The 25897-nt window shown below is 41.3% G+C and overlaps 2 protein-coding genes across 2 annotated transcripts in view; both read right to left on the bottom strand.

Annotated features, from left to right (window-relative positions):
- The window catches only part of LOC136776636 (dipeptidase 1), a 29521-nt gene extending 14803 nt beyond the window's left edge, over nt 1-14718 (bottom strand). The window contains exons 1-4 of the mRNA XM_066732328.1: nt 14527-14718; nt 11550-13097; nt 4042-4195; nt 951-1083 (exon numbers count right to left, since the gene is read on the bottom strand). Of these exons, the coding sequence (XP_066588425.1) occupies nt 951-1083; nt 4042-4195; nt 11550-11674 (412 nt within the window). The 5' untranslated portion in view covers nt 11675-13097; nt 14527-14718. The remainder of the gene's footprint in view (nt 1-950; nt 1084-4041; nt 4196-11549; nt 13098-14526) is intronic.
- Nucleotides 14719-23451: 8733 nt separating this feature from the next.
- On the bottom strand, nt 23452-25545 carry LOC136780500 (sarcoplasmic reticulum histidine-rich calcium-binding protein-like). Its single transcript, XM_066738897.1, has 3 exons — nt 25491-25545; nt 25297-25436; nt 23452-25221 (listed from the first exon to the last, which is right to left on the bottom strand). The coding sequence occupies exons 1-3, from the start codon at nt 25543-25545 to the stop codon at nt 23452-23454; spliced, it is 1965 nt and encodes a 654-aa protein (XP_066594994.1).
- Nucleotides 25546-25897: the final 352 nt, after the last annotated feature.

A 25897-nucleotide genomic window follows, 5' to 3' on the forward strand; every position in this document is an offset into this window, starting at 1 on the left:
TGTGTGTGTGTGTGGTTGTGTTGGGTGTATAGAGGTTTTTCCATACAGAGGAGAAATATTGCGAGGAAGAAACTGATGAACCTTTGTACGAAAAGATAGTATGGCTTTATAAATGTATAGGGGTCCCGTGTATTATACCGATATTTACATATATGTATGCGAATAGAGACGTGCAGTCGCCGAGGTTATCGAACCAGCCACACCGAGCTGTGTGTATACAGGCGTGGAAGATTTTCCCATTTCTCCTGGAATTTCACAGCCGCTGCATCTCCGACAGCTTTCACCCTTTTTCGATCAAATTCATGTCCCATCCAAACATACCCGGCCCACCCACACCCTCGCACACACATACACCGATACGTGGCATACCTGCTGGCACTCTCTGTTAATGCAGCACGCAACAGTGACACATCTCTCGAAAATCCGAAAAGCCACGCCCGCTCCGCGATTTCGTATTCAGCTCGCGAGAAGTTGGCGAAAAAAAACAGAAGAAATAAACAAACGGTCCCTCGGGCAAAATTTTCTGCGCGTTGATGCTCAGGGAGTGAAACTTAAGAGGACGCGATTTGCTTCGGAAGAGGCTGGGTGCTCCAGTGGATCCTGTGTGTGTGTGTGTGTGTGTGTTAGAGTGGGAAAAGTGGGAATAAAATAGGTTACAGGGTGTTATACCTTCACGGGAGTATTGAGACACCCTGTATATCGAGGGAGGTCGGTGAAAAAAGGGGGAATAAACAAAATGGTCCCGGGGGCAAAATTTTCTATACGCGTTGGTGCTCGGCGAGTGAAACTCGAGAGGACGCAATTTGCTCGAGGAGTCTTAAGATATTCGAGTGGATCGTGCATGCGTGTGATTGGGGTGTATTAGTCCTAGAACAGGTTCCGGGGGTCCTCTTCGCAATGCGTTTCGTTGCTAAAGAAACACCCTGTATACTACGAAAATTCGCGCGTACCTTCCGCCGAGGTAACGAGGACCATGCTTTCCGGATGCTTGTTGACCAATCGACGAATCAGGTCAATCTGCTCCAGAGCCAGCTGCACCGAGTCCAGGTGTTGCGACGAGCACGGCACGTAAGCCGACCAGAACTGTAACACACACACACGTACACACACATATATATATATATATATATATATAAAAGATACGAAAAAATTTAATTCCGCATGATTTTCCTTAAACTTACAACTCGAATTTATTTAAGCTTCCTCCTGATGGAAGCTTAAGGGGGGAGGGGTTAAGAAGAGTGTACGTTGGGTAAGGGTGGGGGGAGAGTGATTTTCTCTGCTCTCAATTCACTCGACGCGAATTGTCGAGTTGCCGGAAGAGGTAAATCCAAGTACTTCCGGAAGTGGAGCCTTAAGGCTTGAGCGAAAATACGTGTCGATACGAAATCGCATGGTTCTTCGATGTCTACGTCTAACTGCTGCGCGAATCTCGCGAGGATCCACGGATTCCCCTGGAGGGCCTAAAACTTGTCGGCTGCCTCGAGACAACCCCCGTCGTCGCCATTAACTCAGCCAGCCGGCCCGAGAGTGGAGTGTGGAACGGAGTACTCCCAAATTGGAGAACGATTTTAACGTTTTATACCGATCGCTCGAGTATCCATTTGCCCTCGAGTTCTTCCCTCCGTCATATTCTTTTATTCCTCTCGCTGCCTTTCATGGAGAAAAAATAATAATAAAGGGTGCTTCGCACTACGAACACGTTTGTCGGATGAAATATCGCGAAAGGAAAATGAAACACAAAATTAGAAGGAGAACAAAGCAGAGTGGTCTGCGTGTAAAAGGGAGCGTGACTAAAGAGTCTTTGCTGAGGCTCACTGTGAGGAAAAATATAGAAAATTTAACGGTAGTGAATCAACTAATTGAAATTAGAGTTCCGAGCACTCTTACGTTGAAGGACGATTTTAACGCTTTGTAACGATTGTTCGACCCCCTCCCACTTATCATTCTTCTGCTTGAAAAAAATCTAACAAAGGGCCTTCGTGTACTGGGATGAAATAGCGACGATAAGATTAAAGATGAAATTAGAATTTACTGGTGAGGAGAGGGGGAGAGGGGGAAAGAAAGAAAGCGGAAGGTTAACCGAAAAATTTGTTTGTTTGTGTAAACGTATATAGCAGGGAGAGTACCACTGTGATGGGTCAGAAAGCAAAAGCAGGCAGCCAGGTCAGGACGAGCGTGAAATTCTAGGCACGCTGGTGCATACTTGGTATACGTATATACATAGAGTATAGTTTAATGAATTTTCCGGCCGGTTGGGAAGATAAAAATACAGCAAAGGTCTCTAAGACGAGGAAGGTGAAGAAATTTTTGCAAGAAGCGGAAATTCGGCACAGATGAGTGAACACTGTGCTGAGTAAATGTATAACGGAGGTAGTATACCGAGAAAAATAATTATTTGATTCAAATAAATCTTGAGTGAATATATATATATACTACCCCAATTAAATTATTTACTCCATTTCAATAATCCTTATTAAAATGGATTAAATTTGAGTCTAATTAAATAATTATTTTTATTCAATAAATTGTTTACTAGAGGCAAGTAGACTGAATAAATTATAGTTTATTTGGATTATTCGAGAGACGATTTATTTGAATGAAAAACAATTTTCTCTTTATTGTACTCCTGTGATGAGTCAGGAAGGAAAAGCCACGGAATCAAGACGAGCCTGAAATTCTAGGCACGCTGGTGCATACTCGGAATGTATATACGTAGAATATAGTTTAATGAATTTTCCGTCCGGTTGGAGTGATAAAAATACAACAAGAATCTCCAAGAAAATGAACGTAAAGAAATTTTAGTATACGAGGCTGAAATTTGAAATGAGTAGGATGAGTCTTGTGCTGGTCTGCTGGTAGAAGAAAAAATTGTTTCATTCAAATAAATTGTGTTTTGAACAGATCCAATTGAATTATTTACTTGTTATTAACAATTTTTATTTAAATCAATTCTTTCTTCAGCGTACGAATGTGATGGTTTAAAAAGAAAAAGCCGCAACACGAGGACGAGCCTCAAATTCTACACAGACCAATCGATGCTTACTCGGGCCAATACACAGACCCATAATTTATCAAATTTCCTGGCTGGTTGATGAAAGAAAAATCAAAGAAAATAAATGTAGAGAAATTTTAGCACGAGGCTGAAATTTGAAACTAGTAGGAGGATTCTTGTGATGGTTTGCTGGTATATAGATATAATACACTAAGAAAAACACTGTTTCCCTCAAATAATTCGTATTCTGAACAGATCCGATTGAATTATTTACTTGCTGTTAAAAATTTTCATTCGAATCAAAACCTTCTCCAACATACGATTATAATGAACCAAAAAGAAAAAGCCTCGAATACTACATATACCAACCGATGCATACTCGGACCAATACACAAACCCATAATTCAAAAAATTCCCCAACCATTTGAAGAAAGAAAAACCCAAGTAAGAAAATGAACATAAAGAAATTTGAGCAGGAGACGGAAATTTGGAACAATTGGTTGAACCCGGTACCGACACACAGCACAATTGCTTTGTCAAAACAAGCAATTTCGAATTCTGTGAAACTTCCGGTTTGAGTTTGGGCTCCTCGCGCGTAATTGCATCAGATTATGGAAGAAACTTGTGGAAAGAAGCGATTAAACTGTCGGTGAAATTTATGCTCGAGAAGAAAAATGAATTGGTAGATTTCATCTCCACTTTATAATTAACCGTCGTTGGCTCTTTGATGAGGGCTGGATGAGGATCTACGCGAGATACGGTTTCATCGTTGCTGGAAATTTCGCCCCGCGAATCTTTTATGCATTCTCGTAAAAGAATTATTCGTGATCGTTGACAAGGGAAGAAACGCCAATAGATTTGCCGGCAGTGGTGGTATATATATTTCTTCTGTTCTACATTTGCGAGCTTTCCGCCGTCGAAATTACACGGCTGCCATTTTTCGTCGGAGCGGCAATCAGTTTCCGGCTGCAGCAGGGAAAGGGGAACTACTACTAAAATGGCAGATTTTTTATAGTCCTGTTTTAGTTATTTAGGTTGTAACTTACTTGAGCGGCAACCATGCCTTCCTTTAATCTCCTGAGATCCGTGTGGCTCCAAGCGCTGTTCGACCAGGGATGGGCATCCCCGAGGTCATCAAACCTGAACTCCCTCAGCTGATTCTTCAGGAACTTCCGAATGTTCCAAGGCAGATCGTTGTGCCTGGAAAACCAAGCGGAACAAATTCTTAGTTCAATCCTAGCCTATATAATCTAATTAAACTTGCACTTCTACGATCCACTGAAAATTTCATTTTCCGACTTCCCAAGCTTATCTCGAGAGTCCCTCTTTGCCAGATGTTTCATAATCTTTTAAATATATAAGTCGTTGGGTATTTCAATCTTTGCTTCTTTTTTCTCGAGAAATCTATAGACTATGGTTACACACACACACACACACACCATATACACGGCTATAAAGTTGTAGAAATGAAAGGAGAGGTGTTTTTAAGGGTAAACGAGCTTGCGTAGCGTTGCGAGCATTCTCCCATGATACTTTGATAAGGAGAGGGGGGGGGGGGGGTAGGTGGGGTTGGAGAACGAGAGCAAAGTTTGCCTCTTGCGATAGAATTAGGGAGGCATTCAACTTCCTTCCCGCCCGTTAGTTGCTACTTCCTACTAATACTTATACCTGTGGGTGGTCCAACTTGTCTCGAGGTTAAGTAACTCTACGCGGCACACGCTCTTATTGGGTGTCAGCTGTATACCGCGTCTCTAATATCCCCCCTCCCCCCTCCCCTTTCCCATTCGAGCTTAAATATTAACCATTGCACGCCGGTACTCATCGAAGGCAAATGGTTCCTGCGTACTGGCGCACCTCAACATCAAGCATTTAGTGATTCATAAAAATATTAGTACCACCGTATAACTGGCTGACAGCCAAATCGCTCTTTTCCAGACATTCGTGGCAAATCGTCCATAAAAGTCCGAGTGTTTATTGCTCATTGTTACGAGGCCCCGGCAACCAATATGACGGTGGTTTGCGAATCAGCTTTGATCTACTAGCATCAATGCCACCGCACGCCTCTATAAATCACGCTAGATCCATGAATAGCGCACGATGCTTGACAAAGTATCGCTCGGTCAAAGTGGTTAAATCAAAAACATCTCGCTCAAACTCGTCCATCGCCCTTCGACCATCAATAATCTCAACGATATTCTTTCTACGAATGCGGACTGGAATTATACGAAAATGTAGATTTTTTTTTTTTTTTTGAGGTTTTTAATTGATGTTTAATGATGGTAGAGAGATATTTTTGATTAAGTTGGATTTAGAGTAATGAAGGTTTATTCTAATGGGATTGTAAGTGGAGATTGGGGAAGGGGTGAATCTCTCTTCTTACATATAAATTAATTTTTTGCTAAAACAATAATTAATCACTTCCATTAGAGTGATATATTGGATAAATTTAATTTAGACTCGTGAATTACTCTTTAATGCTGGCAGAGAGATATTTTGGATTAAGTTGAGTTTCGATGGTGAAGCTACCAGTGCGAAGTTAGCACCCCAAATTTTAAAAATGGAAAGAAACCAAAGAGTTCTAGTAGCACCCGGAAAAGTTCTATAGTTCCTTGCTATTTCTCAAATAAGTTCTGCAGATTGAACTCGAAAAACTATAAAAAGATGATTTGGGGTGCCAACTTCATGTTCTCCAATATTCAAACGCTTGTATCCTTTAAACTAAAAATCCTATCGATAAAAACTAATAGACATAGTTATAGAACTCTCTGGAGTGCCACAGGAACTCTAGTTGAACATCGAAAAGGTCAAAAAAAAAATTTTTAATTTAAAAAAAGATTGTCAAAAAATCTTTTGACAGTTCCGGGTAATCTCGTGGGAGTTCTTATGGCACCCCATCGAGTAGAAACGAAAAGTCTTATGGAACTTTTCGATTAAACCAGAAATGACCAAGCTACAGCTGTATTCAAAAGTCAATCCTCGAAAAACAGCTGCAGCTTGGTCATTTCTGGTTTAATCGAAAAGTTCCATAAGACTTTTCGATTCTACTCGATGGGGTGCCATAAGAACTCCCACGAGATTGCCTGGAACAGTAAAAAAAATGTTTTGATCATTTTTTTTAAATTAGAAAAACTTTTTGTTTTTGAAATTTTCGATTTTTAATTAGAGTTCCTCTGGCACCCCAAAGAGTTCTACAACTATGTCTATTAGTTTTTATCGATAATGGTTTTTGTTTAAAGCATATCAGCGTTTCAATATTAGAGAAAGTGAAGTTGGCACCCCAAATCATCTTTTTATAGTTTTTCGAGTTCAGTCTGCAGAACTTTATTGAAAAATAGCAAGGAACTGTAGAACTTGTTCGGGTGCTACAAGAACTCTTTGGTTTTTTTCCATTTTTAAAATTTGCGATGCTAACTTCACACTGGTGGCGAAGCTTCGGGCTAAAGGGGATGTTGTAAGTGGAAGTTGGGGAGGGAGGGAATTTTTTCTTATGTAAAATTTTTTTTTGCATATAAATTAATTTTTTGATAAAATATTAATTAATTTTTTATCTATTACAGTGATATGTGTTGGATTAAGCTGAGTTTCAGCTAGCGAAGATTTGGCTTAAAGGGGATGTATAAGTGGAAGTTTAAATGGGAAGTGAATCTTTTCTAGGAAAATTTTCTTTTACAAATAAATAAATTCATTTTCCAAAACGTAATAATTATTAATCTCTGCTATCAGTGCAAATGTAAAGGATTCAGCTAAATCTAGATTCGCGAAGCTAAAATCCTCTAAGGCAATAAAATTAGAGATTCAAGGGAAGGTGAATTCTCTCACGTGAAATTTTCTCTTAATAATAAATTAATTTTTTTCAAATTATAATAATTATTAATCATTACTACCACCGCAAATATAATGGATTAAGTTGAATCCAGACTCGTAAAGTTTTATCCTAAAGGGGATATAAGTGGAGATTTAAGTGAGGGTGAATTTTCTCACGTAAAATTTTCTCTTACAAGTAAATTTATTTTTATTCAAAATATAATAATTATTAATCATTACTATTACTGCGAGTATACAGGATTCCGTTAAATCCAGCCTCGTGAAGCTTTAACCTATCAGGGGGGTTATAAGTGAAGATTTAAATGGTAGTGAATTTTCTCGCGTAAAATTTTCCCTTACAAATAAATTAATTTTTATGAAAAATATAATAATTATTAATCATTACTACTACTTCGAGTATACCGGTTAAATCCAGTCTCGTGTAGCATTATCCTGTAAAGGGGATGAAATTAGAGATTCGTATATAAAAGAAGTGAATCTTCTCGCGTAAAATTTCCTCTCACAAATATAAATTACTTGTTTTTAAATTATAATAAATATTAACGATTACTGCCACAGCAAATATAACGGATTAAGTTGAATACAGACTCTTGAAGCTTTATCCTAAAAAGGATAGTAGTGGAGATTCAAATGATGGTGAATCTTACACAAAATTTTCTCTTGCAAATAAAAAATAGTTATCCAAAATATATTTATTACTATACTAATGCAAGTATACTGTTTTCGGTTAAATCCAGTCTCGTGAAACATTATGCTATAAACGGGATAAAATTAGAAACTCGTATATAAGAAAAGAGAATCTTGTCAGGTAAAATTTTCTCTTACAAATAAAGAAATTGTTATCCAAAATACATAATAACGATTAATCATTGCTAATACTGCAAGTATACTGAATTCGGTTAAATCCAGTCTCGTGAAGTATTATCCTGTAAGCGGGATGAAATTAGAGATTCGTATATAAGAGGAGAGAATCTTCTCACGTAAAATTTCCCCTTACCTATACATCCCGCTTTCATGCAGAAGCTTATATAAGAATGTTTATAGTCTGGACAGTTTTGCGGGGGTATATATATGTAGACGGTAAAGTTTCGGGTAGGAAATTCGCAATGGGACAGAAGCAACGGGGTATCCGGTGGTGGAAGTTTCGTGGTTCGTGAGTCACGTCCGTGTTAAGTAAGGGCCAAACGGAAGGGTTGAGATCCGATTTCGAGGAGGTCACCGCGACTACGCCTTCTCGGCGAACTCGTGAATCGAGTTATATACATGCACTACCACGATCTCATCCACTCGGTCCCGGCAGAAGTTAAAGCTCGCGTTGGAATAACCGCGCGCAAAAACAAATCAAGCACCGTAGAAAAACTTGCCACTCGAAGAAGACTCGTCTCGTGGAGAAGGAGCACCCGGTAGACGCGTGTAACGAGAACTTTTTCAAAGAGGACCGTGAGATTCTCAATCTCGCCTCGTTATAGCGCGGATTACCGTTTAGACTGTGTACGCGCTTCGGAAGTGTCGATCCTGGGAACGCCGAGTAGAAACAGCCTCAGTTTACTCAGCCTTGATCAAGCTTAACTCAAATTATTAGCCAAGTACAACATTTTCCCGCGATTATCCCATGTCAACGGATGTACCATGCTTGCCTAAATTAATTGCAGGATTTGTAGAGCGGTCTATGGGAGCGAGAGAACAGCAGCGTCGTGGAAGAAAGCGATTCGAGACGCGCTCTGGTGTTCGCTTCTTCGCTCCGTCCCCCCCTCCCTACCTCCCATACTATTCCCCCACCCTCGGAATCTTAAGGACTCCGCCCCACAGTAATGGATTTCACTGGACGCGAGGCGAGCGAGCCATCGACTTCTTTCTTTACTGGCCCCGCGCGTACAATAGCATCTAGGATTATGAACGTTGAAAAGTTGGATCGTTATCTCGAGCTCCCTTTTCCATATACATTAATATAACGAGAGTGTCCGTCATTTCATTTATAAAACTTTCCAAGTCCGCAGTCTTTCACGTTGACGAAGCTATTAGTGGATGTTGCACCCTGAAATGCATTAAACCGGTCATCGTTTATTGAAGAAGCTTTTAGCCGGAGAATTTTTAAGCTCTCATAATTGTACGTGTGCCGAATGAGTGTTTTCTCCAGGTTTTCACGGCTGCTCGCTATATGCTTGACCGAAGTTTCGATGCAGCTGCAGCGTAGCCTAATTGTTCCACGAGCGGTGTTGCCTTTAATGTATTTTCACGCTTGTGCCATGGTGGATGGAAACGTTTGGTTCAGCTTGACTAAACTAATTTGTCGCGTCGACCGTACTCCTACGTTATTATTGCATCAAAATTATCTCCTTTCACGTGCACCGGAAATACCTGCAAGAAACGCTCTTGTGCGCAACCCAAGCTATTATTAAATTGATTAACGCCGACTCTCTCTCTCTCTCTCTCTCTCGCACGCGCGCGAGTTTCTAAAATTTTAAATATAACCCAATCCTCTCTTTTTATTTTCCCTTAAAAGTCACAATTATGGAAGCTGAATAAGTGGCACTCGGACCGTTCTGGCGAAAGAGATTGAGAAGCGCTATCGCTTTATCGACTCCGAAGGATCACATCGAATAGAATGAAATTTCACGAGTTCTTCGTATTCCCGATACTTGACGGTTCGATCTCCTTTACCCAACATCGTTCTTCCATCATTTCTATTCGCCCTGTTAATCCCGTGTCTCGATGTCGAATAGAAATGAACTCCTTTGATCAAGCATCGGAATGAATGTTTCCGCGCGAATAATTTTCAATGTGCATCGATCGACGGGGCGAGTTGTTTTTTCTTGCCGTTGAAAAGGAGGCGGAGAAAAAAGGTTGGATTTTGGACGGGAAGCTCTCCTTTTCCACGTGGTCGATTCCTAAACCGAACGGTTCCGACCAGGCCCGTACAACGAGCGCGGTAATTTAATATTTCCAAGCGGGAATAAATGCCATCAGCGCTTGACGACGTAATTACGTGGAGTTTCCCTCGTCGGCTATTACCGCACCGGAAAGTGTTTCGCTAAAATAACGCAACAGAGTCAAGAAAACTCGCCAGTTAAATCGTCGTTAACATTTTTGCCACTGGCGTCCAAAGTAAATGAGGCACAAAGCCACACGGCCTTTCCGAATCTTTATTATCAAACTTTTATATATATATTATAAGCGCCTGATAAAATGCTTGGTTGGAAAATTGCTGGCAGCTTGCCGAAGAAAAATAATTTCGCGTGGTTCTACCGAGGGTGCTAAATGTCTGGAAAAGTTCTACCCGCTAATATAACAGTCGAGATAAATATTAAATGCGAGAATTGTCCAGAGTCGAATTTTAATAACAAAAATAGTAGTCCCCGTGTGGAGGGAAATAATCGTGTGTGGTTCGAAGAAGTTGGAAACATGACGCTGGCGGACGAATTAGTATGTATTTATACGCGGACGTTCCCGAGTAGCCAACGAACGAAAACATTCGATTCGGAGAACAAAACGTTTGGTGCTCGACACTGCGACTCGAGCAAAGTTCTTCGAATTATTGATAAATACGTCTCTCGAGTGTTTGGGGAATGTTACAAGAAGTGGTTTAGCATCCACTGTAAACAAAAGGTCGGTTAACACGAGTTCCTACTTCTGCCACTCTGCATTTAAAGCGTTCCTTTTCTCTTTTTATATATATATATATAACGACCTCGCAGTGATTTCAATTTTGCGAAGATCTTTTTGCGACGATTAATCCCTGCGGTGTTTGCTCCTTTGATAATATTAGGACTTTGATTAATTACATTTTTTGGTGTGTGGATGTTAAGAATTTTGGACCAACTTTTATCAATACTATTTTTCGCTGGTAAACATCATTAGTATTAGCATTGATTAAAAGTGCTTGCTCAAATATTGATTTTACTACTTCTTTAGTTGCAATATTTTGTTAAAAGAATTATTTTAATATTATTTGACCACGTTTAACAGGATAATACTGTTTTATACACGGATTTAATGATGCTGCTTTTAGTATGATATATTTTAGTAAGATTAAAATTGTTTTTTAGGTTGCGATACCTCTGGCACGCTGTGTGACCCCAAAAAAAAACCTATAAAGCGCTCTGTATATATTTATATAATCGATCCGTTGCTCATTGCTATTGATACTGCTGTCTGCTTTTATATTTGCCACGACTCAGCACGAAATCTATACCTTTTCTATCGAGTGAAAGCGCCTTACGTATAGCTTATTTTTTTCCGTCTGTTTACACTAGCTTTTTGCACAGTTCCGATCTGCTTCTGGCATATCGCCGTTATCCGAGTTCTCGGTAGAAAGAGAGGATGGGTGGGGATTGAATCGACAAAGCTATAGATGTTTGTACAGCTATAGCGGCCCATTTTCAAGAAAAGGCCCCCTCGAGCAATAACGTTGCAGGCAAGAGTCTCGAGTTAGCCTTCGTTATCCAGAATCGTATAACTCGTACGCCGGACCGTTGAGAACTGGCGGCTATTTGCCGCAGCAGCTATCCGGATCTGGATTGTTCGAGAGACCGTTCCAATTTGCAGCAAGAAAAGCTGAAACGCCAGAGAAGCGGCTTTCGTATCCGATAACCCATTTATCGAGAGATATTGCTGGGGCAAAGTCGATACAAGGAACGATCAAGGACCATTCCGCAGTGTCTTTGTTCGGCGAGGAATATATACAACGTCGAGTTTTTAGAAACAGACTGTAAACACGAGCAGGACTTACCCGTCGACGAGGGGCACATCCTTGAGAATGCGTCGCGCAGCGGCTAGCCGATCCCCAACGTGGGCCGCCAGCAGGATCCTCGTCAGGAACTGACCCAGGACCATCACACCCACCACCATCCTCATCCTCCTCCTCCTCGCTAGACTGGTCGTTCCCTCTTAGCACTCTCCTCATGCCATCACCGTCGACCAACTGGCTCGCTCGCAGGACCCTTTACGTCCTTCCTCTTTCAAAGTTTCCCTTTGCCAGCCACCCTCGTCGCAGAATCACTCACCCCCTCCCCCTCCTCCTTTAAAGCCAAAGCAACGATTTCACCGTCACGCGCAAAACCACCACCTTCTCCTTCACCAGCAGCAGCAGCGGCAGCACTTCTCCTCCTCCTCCTCCTCCTTCTTCTCCTTCTTCCTCTTCTTCTTCCTCTTCTTCCTCTACCACCTCTATACCCTACTATCCCTTTCATCGGCAGTCCACCAACTCTCCACACACACACTCTCTTTCTCTCTATTCACCACCTATATATAGCCATATGATCCTCCAACTACAACACTCTCTCTCTCCGTTCTCCTCGCCGATTTTACCTCGGACATTTCTTCCACCACTTCCACTCCCGAGTTATCGCCCCAGTTAACCAGGACTCCCTTCATGACCATTTATAATCGACTCCTGAAATCGAGACCACTTCTCACCTTTGGTCATCTATATAGATATATATTCCACGTTCTCGATCACTATAATCCCGCACGATCCAAACGAATCTCTCTGCCAGGATCTTTATCACCCACAACTTCCGGTCCCCACTGTGCGGAGTAACGGGTTCTCTCAAGGGTTCGCAAGATGGAGGAACATCCAAGTCTCTGGATTTTTATTTGGAAAAATTTGCATTATTATCGAGCTGCGTACATCATCGTTATCCACTGCACGCTCACGCCACGCTTTAACGAATCCGTTCGATGGAATATCCTGAAAGATTTTTCCGCGCAGGACGATCCTTATCTCACACACGTGACAGTTGGTTTCTTGCGGAATAACGAGGTTCACGGCTCGGACTGCCACGGTGCTCTCCTCTTATCTACCGGGTATTCGTCTTCACACATCTTCGAGAGCTCGCCAATTTTTCAACATGCCACAGATCGTTCCGGATCCAATCCCGCCGGTTATTCCACTTTAGCCTTGACCACTTTTTGTCGACTTCGCTCGACGGTCCTGTATAGGTTGTAGTACGTAATACGGTTAGCCGTGTACTTGATTAGTTTAATTAAGGTGGGTGGCCTAAATAGCGATGCGTTTTTCCTAGCAGAATCGAGGCATTTCCTGCCCGGTTACTCATTATTTCGAAGGTTCGAAGGCGCGCTATAAAAGGACAGGCTTTTAAAGCGAAATTCAGTCTTGCGCGATTGATCGCGTGCTCGTGCGTCCTGCTAGATCACTAGTGGCCCGATCACGTTTACGATTGCACGGATTGCACTCCCTGCCACACACGACACGTACCAGTGTCATTCGGCGCTAATGGATCGCCCCTTCCCAACGGACGGCCACTTTTCCGATCCTCTGAAAGGATTAAGCTCGTTAATGTCGCACGTCCAACATTCCCCACTGTGGAAATATTTCCCCCTCAAGCTTGCCTCACCCACTGTACTCACTCCCGTGCTATATACCTAATAATCAAGTTTCATCAATTTTTCTATCAACAAACGCGCCGGATTCGATATTCATCTACCGGTGATAATTAATTTGTGATTTAACGAATCGCCTCCCTCCCCCCTCACACATCATTTGTGATCTCTCGATTGTCGGCTCGCTTGTCGGAATTAACCTAAGCTTTACCACTGAATTTATCCGATTAATTTTTATTCGTTCTTTTTTTCATTGAAATTTGCGAAAATTCGACAGACTCGATATTCATCCACCGGTGATAATTAATTAGCGATTTAACGAATCTCCCTCCTCCGCTTACGAGCCCACCATTGTCGACTCGCTTGTTAGAATTGATAGGAATTTTCCGCTGGATTTACCTATTCAAGTCTCATCCATTTTTTATTGGCTCATTCTAAGATTCGACATTCATCTACCGACATTCATTAATTAAGGATATAACCTTTAGACTACTGGATGCTGCTATTCAAGAGCCGGGAGCCATATTTTCACGACTCTTCATCATAAATATATCGTTAATAGTCAAAATAGTCGTAGATCGTGTTTAAAAATTCACTCGGAAAAAGCACAAGCGGTCTAATGGTAAAGTTTAACCAATATTCCCTTCATTTATAACTTCTCCATCGTCAATTCACTTGTTGGAATTGACTCGAGCTCTACCACTGAATTTACTCGATCAAGAGAGTTTCATTAATTTTTCTGACAATAAATTCGAAAATTCGACAGATTCAATATTCATCAAGCAGGAATAATTAATTAACGTTTAAACGAATCTACCCCTCACTCACGACCCCCCAACGTCACAATTCGCTCGTTAGAAATGACCCAGGCTTTGCCACTGAATTTCTGTACGCAGGACCCTTCTTAGTTAGATACATCCCCATCACCATGATATTTCTTAGTCGTCCCTCCCATTTTTCACGCGTGCCACCTCCCGACGGCTTTTCCTGCTGAATTTTTCATCCTTCCACTGTCAAGCTTTTACGCGTATCCGCGCGTAAAAACTTCTCACGATCCACCTTGCACGATAAACAGAAAAGCTAGGGATCCACCCGAAGCGCTCTCGAGGCCGACGAACACTCACCGGTTAAACTATTTAATTCCTAGATACTCCCGACAACAATGCTGTCTATACACATTGTCAGCCCGATCCGAATTCAAAGCTACCGTATAACACATTGTAATATCTACATAGAAGCATTGTTAACGCGTCCATTAACCGCAGTCTCCAGAACTTGCAGGACGAATCCAGCGAACAATTTTCCCGTCGCTATTATACCCCCTCCGGCACATTCCGAAACTCGACAGAAATTGTCAAAGTTACCCTCGATCTCCTTATATTAATTTTCTCCCAGCTAATTCGACCGAGGTTGACTTCAGATGACCTTGAACTCTTGAGGAACCAAATCGGTGAAAGTTATTTCCACAGAGGAGATTGATGAATTTCGTGCAAGTTTCCGCTCGCGATAGGTGTGGTGTGCTTTGAATCGACACGCGCGGGAAACTTGTTGGCGGTTCAGAGTTGCAGGCCCGACTGTTTGCTGCTAATGGGGAAATGGGAAGGGAAGAGAGCGCGCAGAATACGCGGAGGGGTCGGGGGAGAGCGCACGCGCATTGCCAATTCTATACGGGGGATCTTCGTCGGTTCCCCGTTCGTTGTTCTCGTCGGTTTTCAGCCACGTCCCCGCCAGTCCCGCCACATCTGACTCTTAGTCCCTTCCCGGAATCACATAGTGTCGCCTCGCAAACCTTCCGGCTATGTATACCTTTTCACGCTCCACTGCATCCATCGACGAAGCTCCAATGTTATTCGCGGAGTACCATCCTGTAACGCTGTGCTTCCGATGAAAAATAATTATTCAACTTTATTTTCGAGTTTACTTTACATGGTAACTTTGTACCATCGCTTGGAAAAAAACATCAAGTACTTGGGAGATTCTCAGGCTTCCTACGTGCTTCGCTGGGTTCAACAGCGACGTCAAATGTTATTTTCGACATGCACCTGTATATATATATATATATATATATATATATATATATATATATATTAATAGTGTACTTGGAACAAAAATAATTATTAAACTTTATTACAAACTTTTCTTTATGTATGAACCCGCAGACTCCATACCATTAGAGAGTAGAAAATAAACTGTCGATCATTGGCAGCGATAACATTCCTTTTGATGGAACGATCGGAGGGGACTGGCTGATGGAAAAACTCTTAAAATGCAAAATCTTTCTTCTTTATCTTTCTACGTTTGTACACATCACCAAAAGGCGTTTTTTGATTTAATAATAATAATAATAACATGCAATACAGCGAGGAAAAGCTTTGCACCATTTAAATTTACATTATCGGCGTCCACCGAATTTCCAAAGTTTCTTCATACGTGCGAGAGGCGACAGGAGCGGAAAAGCTTTTGCGACGGGAGTTTCCGATATTTCGTCCAGCATAAAGAAGTGGTAAGAAGTTCCACACTCGGACTAGAAAAGGGATCTGTTTTGTAAATCCGTTCGTGGGACAAACATCCGGCGGCAAATAAACTTAGGAAATTGAATTTTTCTTTACCAAGCTAACGCGTGCGGCTGGACTCGGTTTAAGGGATTTGGACATTGGCGCAAAAACCCATACACATAGCCGCTACAGCCACAAACACACAAGCACGCGCGCGGGAACGCTCGACAAACTATTTTGCCTCGGGCTTCGTCAACATAAACCGATAAATTTTTTCCCCTACTATTTACCATCTTTCGGTTCATTTATCATCCTGGATGAAATTAGATCCGGCCTTTCAAATGATCCATTATCGCAGAGAGTATACCCAGTGGCAAATTAAAGCAGATAAGAACAAGCTCTCGGAATTATATTTTTAATTTTCTCTTTCACAATCACACACGAATTGAAGCAAAAGGGCTGATCGCTAACTTGTTTATCTCATCACGGGAAATTCCTCTCTCTCTTTCTCTCTTTCTTGTCCAGTTTTCTAACTGTACCATAAATCAAGTTAACGTTAGCCACGTTCGTCCGGCAGAAGCGTGTATTCCGCGTACTCCACGAACGTGTAACGTGTGCCAATGTGATTTTTCTTGCTTTTGTCCTGCCTCGCCATGTTCGATTCGTTCTATCAGTTGTATTTGCAATAATACAACATTACTCTTGAATTTTCTCCATATTCACACACACAAACACACATTAATTAAATTATATATACCAAGAAAAAGACGCGCGTAATTCGCATACTCCATAAAGGTGTAACGTGTAACAATGTAATTTTTCTTGCTTTTGTCCTACCTCGCCATGTTCGATTCGTTCTATCAGTTGTATTTGCGATAATACAAAATTACTCTTAAATCTTCTCCATATTCACACACACAAACATTAATCAAAATATATAAACCAAGAGAAAAAATACGTTACAGAGTTTCTTACACGCGCATGCCACCAAGACTATCGGTACCCGAAGAGAGTCGATTTAAAGGTGGAAGAAGTTTCTTCGGTTATTTCTCGATCCGAGTTTTTCGCTGCTCAATTTGGCAGAGAGTACCGCGTGTCCTACCACCAGTTGTACCTGGCCCCGTTCCAACAAACGTAGGCGCGTGCTCCGACAGAACTACCCTATTCGATTACCGAGAGGCCAGCCTGGAAAATATGAACAAATATCCGCTCGATATAATAAGAACAATGGTTCGGAACGGACAGCTTGCCACGGATATTGATAACTGTCGCGGTGTGTAATCGATGAGCATTCAAAGCGTAAACTTCAAAATATAGAGTAAACTATTGCAGGGAATGCGACGCGTTCGCCGCGTTTAAATTAACTTTGCACCCGGTGCAATTTTCATTGACGGTATACACGCATCGTGAATATGCAGAGGGAGAGCGCTAAAATTTGCAAGAGAATTAAGAGAAGCGCGTGCTTTTTGCACGTCGATAAATTAAAAATGGAGAAAAACCGTTCCCAGAGATGTTACACATATAAACATATACACACAAAAGGATAAAAAGTATGGAAAAGAAACTGTGATTTCCGATTGATCTTAATTTCCGGTAACGGTCACGTGGCTTTTGCGAAGTTTGTCCATCGACGCTGGGATGTAGACGTTTGTACCGGTGCCATGTGGGTGAGGCCTGGAAAGCTTTCTCTCTAAATTGCAGCAACGCCCAAAGTGGCGATCCGCAGCTAATAACGATATCAAGCCCGTTACGCGATACACACCATTAGCTACGCTCCATAGTATCGATTTGCTTGACCCTTTTCACCCATCCAGAGTCCAACCCCCCCCCCCCCTCTCCAATTTCCCCCTTCGACACACAACGGCTGAACAAAATTCTCCACCATCCATTATATTATTCCAGCACTCTATATTTATTCAGACTATTAGAGCTCTTCGAATGTATACGATTCCAGGTTCCTGTGTCGCTCCGAAGGATAAGGGTGCTCCTGCACTCGCAAACTAACGGTAGCGTACTCTTTGGTATTATCTGCCGAGGCATCCACGCTTTCCGCTGCCGGTGTACCTCGCGTAATTAAAGTATTTGCCGACTGAATTATTTATGAACGGGCGGAGAGAATAAAGCGCTCAAACTTAGCCAGCCCCGGCACGATGTTGCATTTCCTCCTTCACAGCCGTCCAGCCACGAGATCGTGCCTTCTCCTACCTGGATATCCCCCCCCCCCCCACCCCACCCTATTCTTTCTATTTCTCTTCATCCCTTACTTCTACAGAGCATCGACGCTCCGAAGCGTTTCCTCTACTTTCGACGAACTTTTGGCGAAATTAATTTTGCTTTCGTATATATATATATATATGTATGTATGAGAGTGGAGATTTTAATCCTAGAAATTTAATTAATTTTGTTAAGTAACCTGGCCCATTTCGATGATCGCTCGATTGTACCAGATATGGATCGCACGATTTACTTTCACCCCGTGAGCTGGATAAGAGATTGGGATGGTTTGAGACGTCCTTGTGTCTTTCGTAATTTTTAATAGAAACGACCTATCTGGGAACATGAATTATTTATAAACGAAGGAAAACAAAGATTCACGAGGAGTCGTTCCATGCTTCCCTGCAGTCTCCTTTATGATCGTTATAGCGACGAACCGTTTCTCTCATATTCTTCGTTCTTCTGGTATTCTTCCGATTCTTCGTGTTGACTCGACTGCTTTCCTATCCTTAGGCAGGAACATCCGATCAAATTAATTTTGCAATTCCAACGAGTCTTCTGTTTTTCACTCGAAGCACCACTCATAATACTATAGTATTCCACGATATCTCACTAGATAGTGTATAATAAGGTATATATTATTGTGTATCGGTGGCAATAGTTCTACTTTACTGATAAACTTGCTGAAAGAACTTTTATCAGTATTGACTAGCTTACCACTTATTGGTATCTTGTTAAATTGTCAGTAACTCTTTATAAGTTGATCCGATTGCTACTCTATTCAACCAAAAAGTTTTTTAAACAAATATAATTCTGTTTATTTTTATACTGGGAGAAGTGTTTATTAATGTAACAGCACGATGTATTTAGATTTAAATAACCATTGGACAGATTTTATCAAATATACTCAATGATATTGCGAAATCAATATATAATAAAGCACATATTATTTTATATTGAAAAAGTAATATCTCTATTTTAGTAAAAACTTGCACAAATAGAACGTTCATGAGTATTGAATGACTTACCACCCATTTGATATCGTGTTAAATTGTCAATAATTCCTCATAAGTAGCTTTGGTTGTTATTCTGTCGATCGAAAGAATTATCGTAACAAATCTAATTCTAATTGTCCTTGCACTGGGAGCAGAAGTTTTTACAAATGGATCAGCACGGAGTCCCTAAATTTAAATTACCATGGGACAGGTTTTATCAAGCATGCTACGTTTACGAATGAATTTACTCCCGAGAGAGGAGTCCCTGAGAGTAGTTTTCGTGAGTTTCTTCTCGTGAGAAAGATCGGATTCTCTGCTACGTGTCCTCTCTTACTCTCTCTCTCCCCCCCCCCTCTTCACCACCCCCTTCGATCTCGCTTTTTCCCTCTACCGGTCTCTTTTTGTCAGGTCTGCTGTGTTCTCGAGATTCTTGGCGAAAATTCTTAGCAGTGAAAATTCACTGTTGGCGTAAAACGTCGAATGCAGTTGCTCGAAATTAGATTGGACGATATCAGCGACAATCCCTTTATTCCACTAACTTTTCTTCCATTTCTATCCGAAACCGAAAGACAGAGAGAGATTCTTCTTGGGTTCGGAGTTTTTAGGACCGAGGGAGAAGAGTATCCGCAGAAAGCATGATCGAAGCGAAAATAATTTTCAGTGCAAAATTAGTTGGAGGAGTCAAAGTTTGTCTTGGACCATTCGATAAAGTTGTCGTGGAAAATAGAAAGCCAAAGTTTGTCCTTATAGTATTGTTTTCCCCGAAGAGTCGAGACAGAATTGCTTCATACTTTCCGGGCAAACTTACATTTTTTTATTGTCGTCCCCTAAACAATACAGCAGCAACAATATCTCAGATGTTAGTCTAGATCAAGAGACACGGTAGTGTCTCGACGGCAAGTACATAAAAGTAGGTATAGACGTGTCTATACCGCCGTCCAGGCACTACTGTATCTTATACAGCAAGATTGGCCGTCTCAATTTTTAAATCGATTTTTTTCCGTCAATGAAACACTGTCATGATTTCAGTAAAGCTTTTCTTGAAATGGATTAGAACAAGCTTTTATTTGAGCCCATAAACATCAAAATTGGTTCACGCAATCCAGAGATCTCATAATCTGTTAGCTATATATATAACGAATTTAATTTCTTTCCGTCATCTTCTTCTTCTCCAGCCAGAGTGTATGTCTCGGGCTGAAGTTGGTCGCTAAGAAAAATGACGTCATTTTCACAACGCTTCCAACATAATATACTCAACGATCAAACTATGTATGGTTGTGAACTGTCAATTCGGCGACTATATTGAACTGTGTAAATTGTAATGTGAGGTTATTTTTATTTTAATGCAGTGAGGTTATTCATCGTGTTGCGATATTGCATCTGTTAATTTCTACAATCACAAATAATTCAATTAACAGTGACTGAAGGATTCGCGAATTAGATAAGTATAATATTATATTTTACAATACAGGATGTAGTATATACTTTGTGGTACTTTGTGGTATTTCTTTTTGCAGATAAATTAAGACAGAATATTTTCATATTCATTGATGAGGATAGAGCTGACTGGATTAAATAAAATTAATATTTACAAGTCTGTGCCAATGAGAAATATACTTTCAACAGTAATGTGCATCGGTCATTATCAGGAGGATATTAATTGAAAGAAATTGTTAAGGTACTTAATAATCATATGCTAAACTTTCAGGTATTGAAATCATTAATCAAATGCATGTTTTGCTTTTTGTTTTCTTTAAACTGATATTGATTGTAATTATCCGATAGGTTATATCATATATATATAAACAAATATTTCAGATTAAATTATGGCAATGCTAATTTGAAAGATATGAAACATTCCAAAAAATCTTTATTTACGTAAAAAACAAGTTGACCAGTATTTGGATTTGAACAAATTATACGATAGTAGATGTTTACAAAAGATGCGAAGACAACCAAATATTACAGAAGTTAGGTCAACAAGCAATAAAGAAAATGGAGATGGGGCAAAATCAAATACTGGTAAGTAACTGAGATGTTTCATGTTCCTTCAAATATTTATTTTCTTTGAAGATTAAGATTGTTAAATGATGAATTTGATTTCAGGCTTACGCATAGTGTTATCATTTAGTATTTTACAGTCACTGTGCAAGTTTATTATAGCAAATAGTAATACTTGTGCTTTGACTTAAATACATTTGGTACAATTGAATTAGAAAACCAAGGAAGAAGGTTCGCTCACATACTGACTATTGGAGTTGAATCAAACATTGGGCTTTTCATTCCTGCATTCTGGTATTTGAAACAGGCAAGGATGAAAGCATTGAAAGATTGGCAAAGTAAGAATAAGCCAATATTCCGATAATCGTCATCCATTGCTCAGCCATAATTTAAGGATGAGATTCATTGGATGAAATTCTGTAAAATTGAGTTAATAACTGTTGATTGTTTTCCTCTGTTACCTATGCTAGTATTCTAGGCCAAAGGCAGTATACTAGTCATTGGTATGCATGAAAAAATGCACGTTTATTCTCAATTGAAACTCAGTCCAAAAATTAATGGTTTCCACTCCATTTTGCAGCACCAGAAATCCGACCAGTTTCAACAGTGTATAGAAATTAGCGAAACGAACATTTGAGGACTCTGGCACAGGAAATGTTATAAGGACGACTCGCTAATATATCTCCTATATCACCTTTGTCAAGAATTAGCAGCATAAATGTGATAGTAACTGGTGCTAAAAAGAAACGTGGTATGCAAAACGACATAGTCAGCTTTGAATATATGCTTGATTGTAGCTTATTCAAAGCTTTGCGAATTGCTTGTCTAGTCTTGCCCCAGTATCAACTCAAGTAGTTGATGAAACTAGTGAAGTCTGGCAAGGTCAGATGGTGGTAAAAGTCAAATGTTGATAAACAGAAAATGTAAATTAATTAAAACATACATTTTACTTAATTATTTTTATATGTTGAAAGTATGTTTATTGATTATGAAAAATTTAATCAAACTTTTATTATAGTGAAACTGAAAACATTAAACAAGTAGCCGGGGCATTAATTATGAAGTTCATTTATGCAGAATGCATTACAAATATCAATAAACTCAATGCGTTGACTGTGATATTTTTTCAATATTAATATATATTATTTTATTAGTTAAGCTCTGCTGTTTCAAAAAACGAGAAGTATGGAAATTTTCTTTAAATTCTGTAGAAAAATTAAAAGAATTATTTAATTTTTTAAATATTATACTCTTACAAAACGTTATGAAATCCCACAAAAAACAGACTTCGCCTGTATAAAAAGGCGGCAAGTACATAAACCATTTAGCATAAATAATATAGTAAAATTATCCAATTAAAAAAAGTAGTGAAATCCAAATATTAGGCAAGTTTATTTTTTCACCTTAGCAAAAGTTAAATTTTTGAAAAAAAAGGAACAACAAAGTTACTTGCCGGGCCCGTAATGTCCATGCACAGTGGGAAATTGAATCGTGTGTGAGATTCAGCTATAGCGTAGTATAGCAAATGTCATGTTAAAATACAGAGTGAAGTTAGCCGAAACACAGCGATTCTATTTCTCACTGTGCATGGACATTACGGGCCCGGCAAGTAACTTTGTTGTTCCTTTTTTTTCAAAAATTTAACTTTTGCTAAGGTGAAAAAATAAACTTGCCTAATATTTGGATTTCACTACTTTTTTTAATTGGATAATTTTACTATATTATTTATGCTAAATGGTTTATGTACTTGCCGCCTTTTTATACAGGCGAAGTCTGTTTTTTGTGGGTTCTGTATATAGGGCAGAAGGTGAGGAGCATGCGCGACATTTTTCGATGGTTTTTGAGATCATATTGGGAATCTTTTGATTTTCTTTGGCCGGCCGTTTCTTACGCTTGGACGAGAGATAATCCTCTGATGGAAGAACGCCGTTCGATCGTCCCCTTACCCTTTCTCCACTGATGTGCTATCTCTTCTTGCTACTTCAACTTGCTACTCTTCTTTCCCTTTGCCCTCCCCGTTGCTGGTATTGTCCTCCCTTGCCTCCATACTTGCAAACACCTAGGCTCTCGACTCGGTTCATTCACCAGCGCAAAACTTCCGAAGAAAGTTTCTCGAAACTTGCAACCCCCCCCCCCCCCTCCCCTTCCCTCCACTACCCCCTCCAAGGAAAGAGGATTAGTTGCACGATAAATTCTTGCTAAATCGCTGAGATATTGTCGCGAGTGGTATTCCTTGTATCGAGGTATTATCTTGTTTGCCAAAGAACTGTACCGCGTTTTCTCAATCTAACTTTTTTCCCATTTACTCGGAAGCCTCAATTAAAAAGATCGCCATTACCCTGGTCCGGAACAGCGGCATGGCTTGATAAGATAAAATTTTATTGTCCATTATTTGCGTTGGTGGTTTCCGGCTCGCGCAGTCAGCCTCGGCTCCGGAAGGAAGATACGAAAAACGAGGAGGAACAGTTACGAGACACACGGGGATAGGTGAAAAGACTTTATTTCTCGAGGGTGTTTAACAGGGATACATACAAGAGAGATACGTTTGAAAAAGAGTACTTATTGACGGCTGGGTCCGTTCGGCCTAGATCTGGATCTTCGTAGCGAGTTTAGGATTGGCTAAGAGCACTTCCGGTATCTTGGAAATCTTGCGCGAATCAGCTCTGACCTTGCGAATTTCCGATGTTCCCGTTGAGACTACGATGGGGGCTGTGGCTTCCGGAAGTGCGAACGTTTCGTGCTTTTGCGATGCGTCGAAATCGAACATCTTGTGATGATGCCCGTGATGATGATGTCCGTGATGATGATGGCCGTGATGATGGTGACTCTCGTGATGATGGTGCTCCCCTTTGTGATGATGCCCGTGCTTGTGATGGCCGTGATGATGATGCTTGTGGTCCTCGTGATGATGATGATGATGATCCTCGTGATGACCGTGATGATGTTCCTCTTTGTGGCCATGCTTATGCTCGTGATGATGCTTGTGACCGTGCTCCTCGTGATGCTTGTGATGGTGGTCCTCGTGATGATGATGATGATGGTCCTCGTGATGATGCTCCTTGTGGTCATGGCCGTGTTTCTCATGATGGTCCTCGTGATGCTTATGATGATGATGCTCGTCATGATGCTCCTTGTGCTCGTGGCCGTGCTTCTCGTGGTGCTCCTCGTGATGACCATGATGATGCTCCTCGTGGTGGTGTTCCTTGTGCTCGTGACCATGATGATGATGATGGTCACCCTTGTGTTCGTGCTTGTGATGCTCCTTGTGCTCGTGACCGTGATGATGGTGATGGGTCTCGGATTCCTTGTGGGAATGATGATGGTGGTGCTCGTTCACGTGATGATGCTCATGATGATGGTGATGCTCGTTATGATGATTGTGCTTATGATGGTGGTGGTGCTCGGCGTGATGCTTGTGCTCCTCGTGATGCTCGTGCTTGGAGTGATGATGGTGACCGTGATGGTGATGATGCTCGCCGTGATGTTTGTGCTCCTCGTGGTGCTTGTGCTTGTGGTCATGGCCGTGATGATGCTTGTGCTCGTGACCATGATGGTGCTTGTGTTCCTCGTGATGCTTGTGCCCGTGGTCCTCGTGATGTTCCTCGTGATGATGATGGCCATGATGATGTTTGTGGTCTTCGTGGTGCTTGTGCTCCTCGTGGTGGTCATGGTGATGCTTATGGCCGTGATGATGATGGTGCTTGTCGTGGTGGTCATGATGGGAGTGATGATCGTGATGGCCGTGGTGACCGTGATGATGATGGTGGTGGCCGTGATGATGCTTGTGATGGCCGTGCCTGGCCATATCGCTGTGGAACGAGGCGGAGAGTTGGCTGTCACCTACAAAACTACGTCTCTGCTGCGCCAGGCCAGGCGTCACGAATGCGACGTGGTTCGCTGATGACGCCACTGCCTCGTGGTTCGCCCTGTTCTCCAGAATCGGCTTTATCGCATGATTGCCGGAAACTGCCAAGTTACTCCTTAAGTTTGACCCGAACGTCGAAGCCTGCAGTAAGGACGGCAAGGGACTCTGGACTATCGGAGATAGTGTCTGGCCCAGTCCTTCGAAGGATATGCCTTCCGCATTGCCCAACTGACGTTTCTGCGGATTCTTCGTGGCCGGTATCGTCGGAACTTCCGGCACTACTTTCGTCGCCTTTGTAGCAGCTCCCTTGGACTGTCCGCCAGTCGAGGGCTTCGTCGTCGTCTCTATAGCATTTTTAGCCTCGGCCCTCGGGTCCTGACCGACCGCTAGCGACGACGTCGACGTCGCCACCAGGAGTAGGCCAGCCACCGATAACCACGCCTGTAAATTTGTCCACTTGACGTTATTCCCATAAATACACCAATACCCCTATAAACCAAACTTTCTACTCTCAATTCTCAACATCCCATCATCCACGCCTCTATAATTAATCTCAAACGTTACGCAGATCCAAACTTTTATTTCACACTGAGCAACGACATCCACTGACCGGTACACCCAACTTCCGTCGGAGTTTAATCTGCCTCGGTCGATTAACGTTTCACGCCGAAGAATCGCCAAATAGCGAACTGCTTCTCGAAGGTCTTAAAAGCTCGGCTTAATTAACGTTTTTAATTGGCTGCCACTCGACTAAATACCTCGACAAATTACAGTCACTCGGAATCTGATACGAACCTTTCTCTTGCTGGACATTTTCTCCTTTGCCCTTTCCGCGTCGATTCACTTATAAATTCTCGCTCTCCCTCTCTTTCACACACACACACACACACATACACACACTTTTACACCAAGCTTTCATTCTCTCACTCCCAAGGCTCATTACCGTTTCCCCAACCAAATTATTTATCCCAACTATATTCCTATTTGATTTTAGAGTAAAGTTTTGAAAATTGTCCTTCACGCACCGTATTTCCGTCGAGGTAAAATGGCAGAGTGCCTCCGCAGCGTCTTGACTCGTATTATACTTTATACACTCCTTGAAATTCAAACTAGAGTCCGCGTCGGCGTCCGCTTAATAGCTTGGAATTTAATCAAGGACAAAGCA

This window comes from Prorops nasuta, unplaced genomic scaffold (genome assembly GCF_024137725.1).
Source record: "Prorops nasuta isolate Cenicafe-Biocafe unplaced genomic scaffold, Cenicafe_Pnas_1.2 PNAS00002, whole genome shotgun sequence".
Taxonomy (NCBI): Eukaryota; Metazoa; Arthropoda; class Insecta; order Hymenoptera; family Bethylidae; genus Prorops; species Prorops nasuta.

Coding starts and splice junctions, on each gene's coding strand:
- LOC136780500 (XM_066738897.1), bottom strand. CDS start 25,545: ATGTCCAGCAAGAGAAAGGTTCGTATCAGATTCCGAGTGACTGTAATT. Junction 25,437..25,490: donor AGTGACTGTAATTTGTCGAG/GTATTTAGTCGA, acceptor CGAGCTTTTAAG/ACCTTCGAGAAGCAGTTCGC. Junction 25,222..25,296: donor AAATAAAAGTTTGGATCTGC/GTAACGTTTGAG, acceptor TTTGGTTTATAG/GGGTATTGGTGTATTTATGG.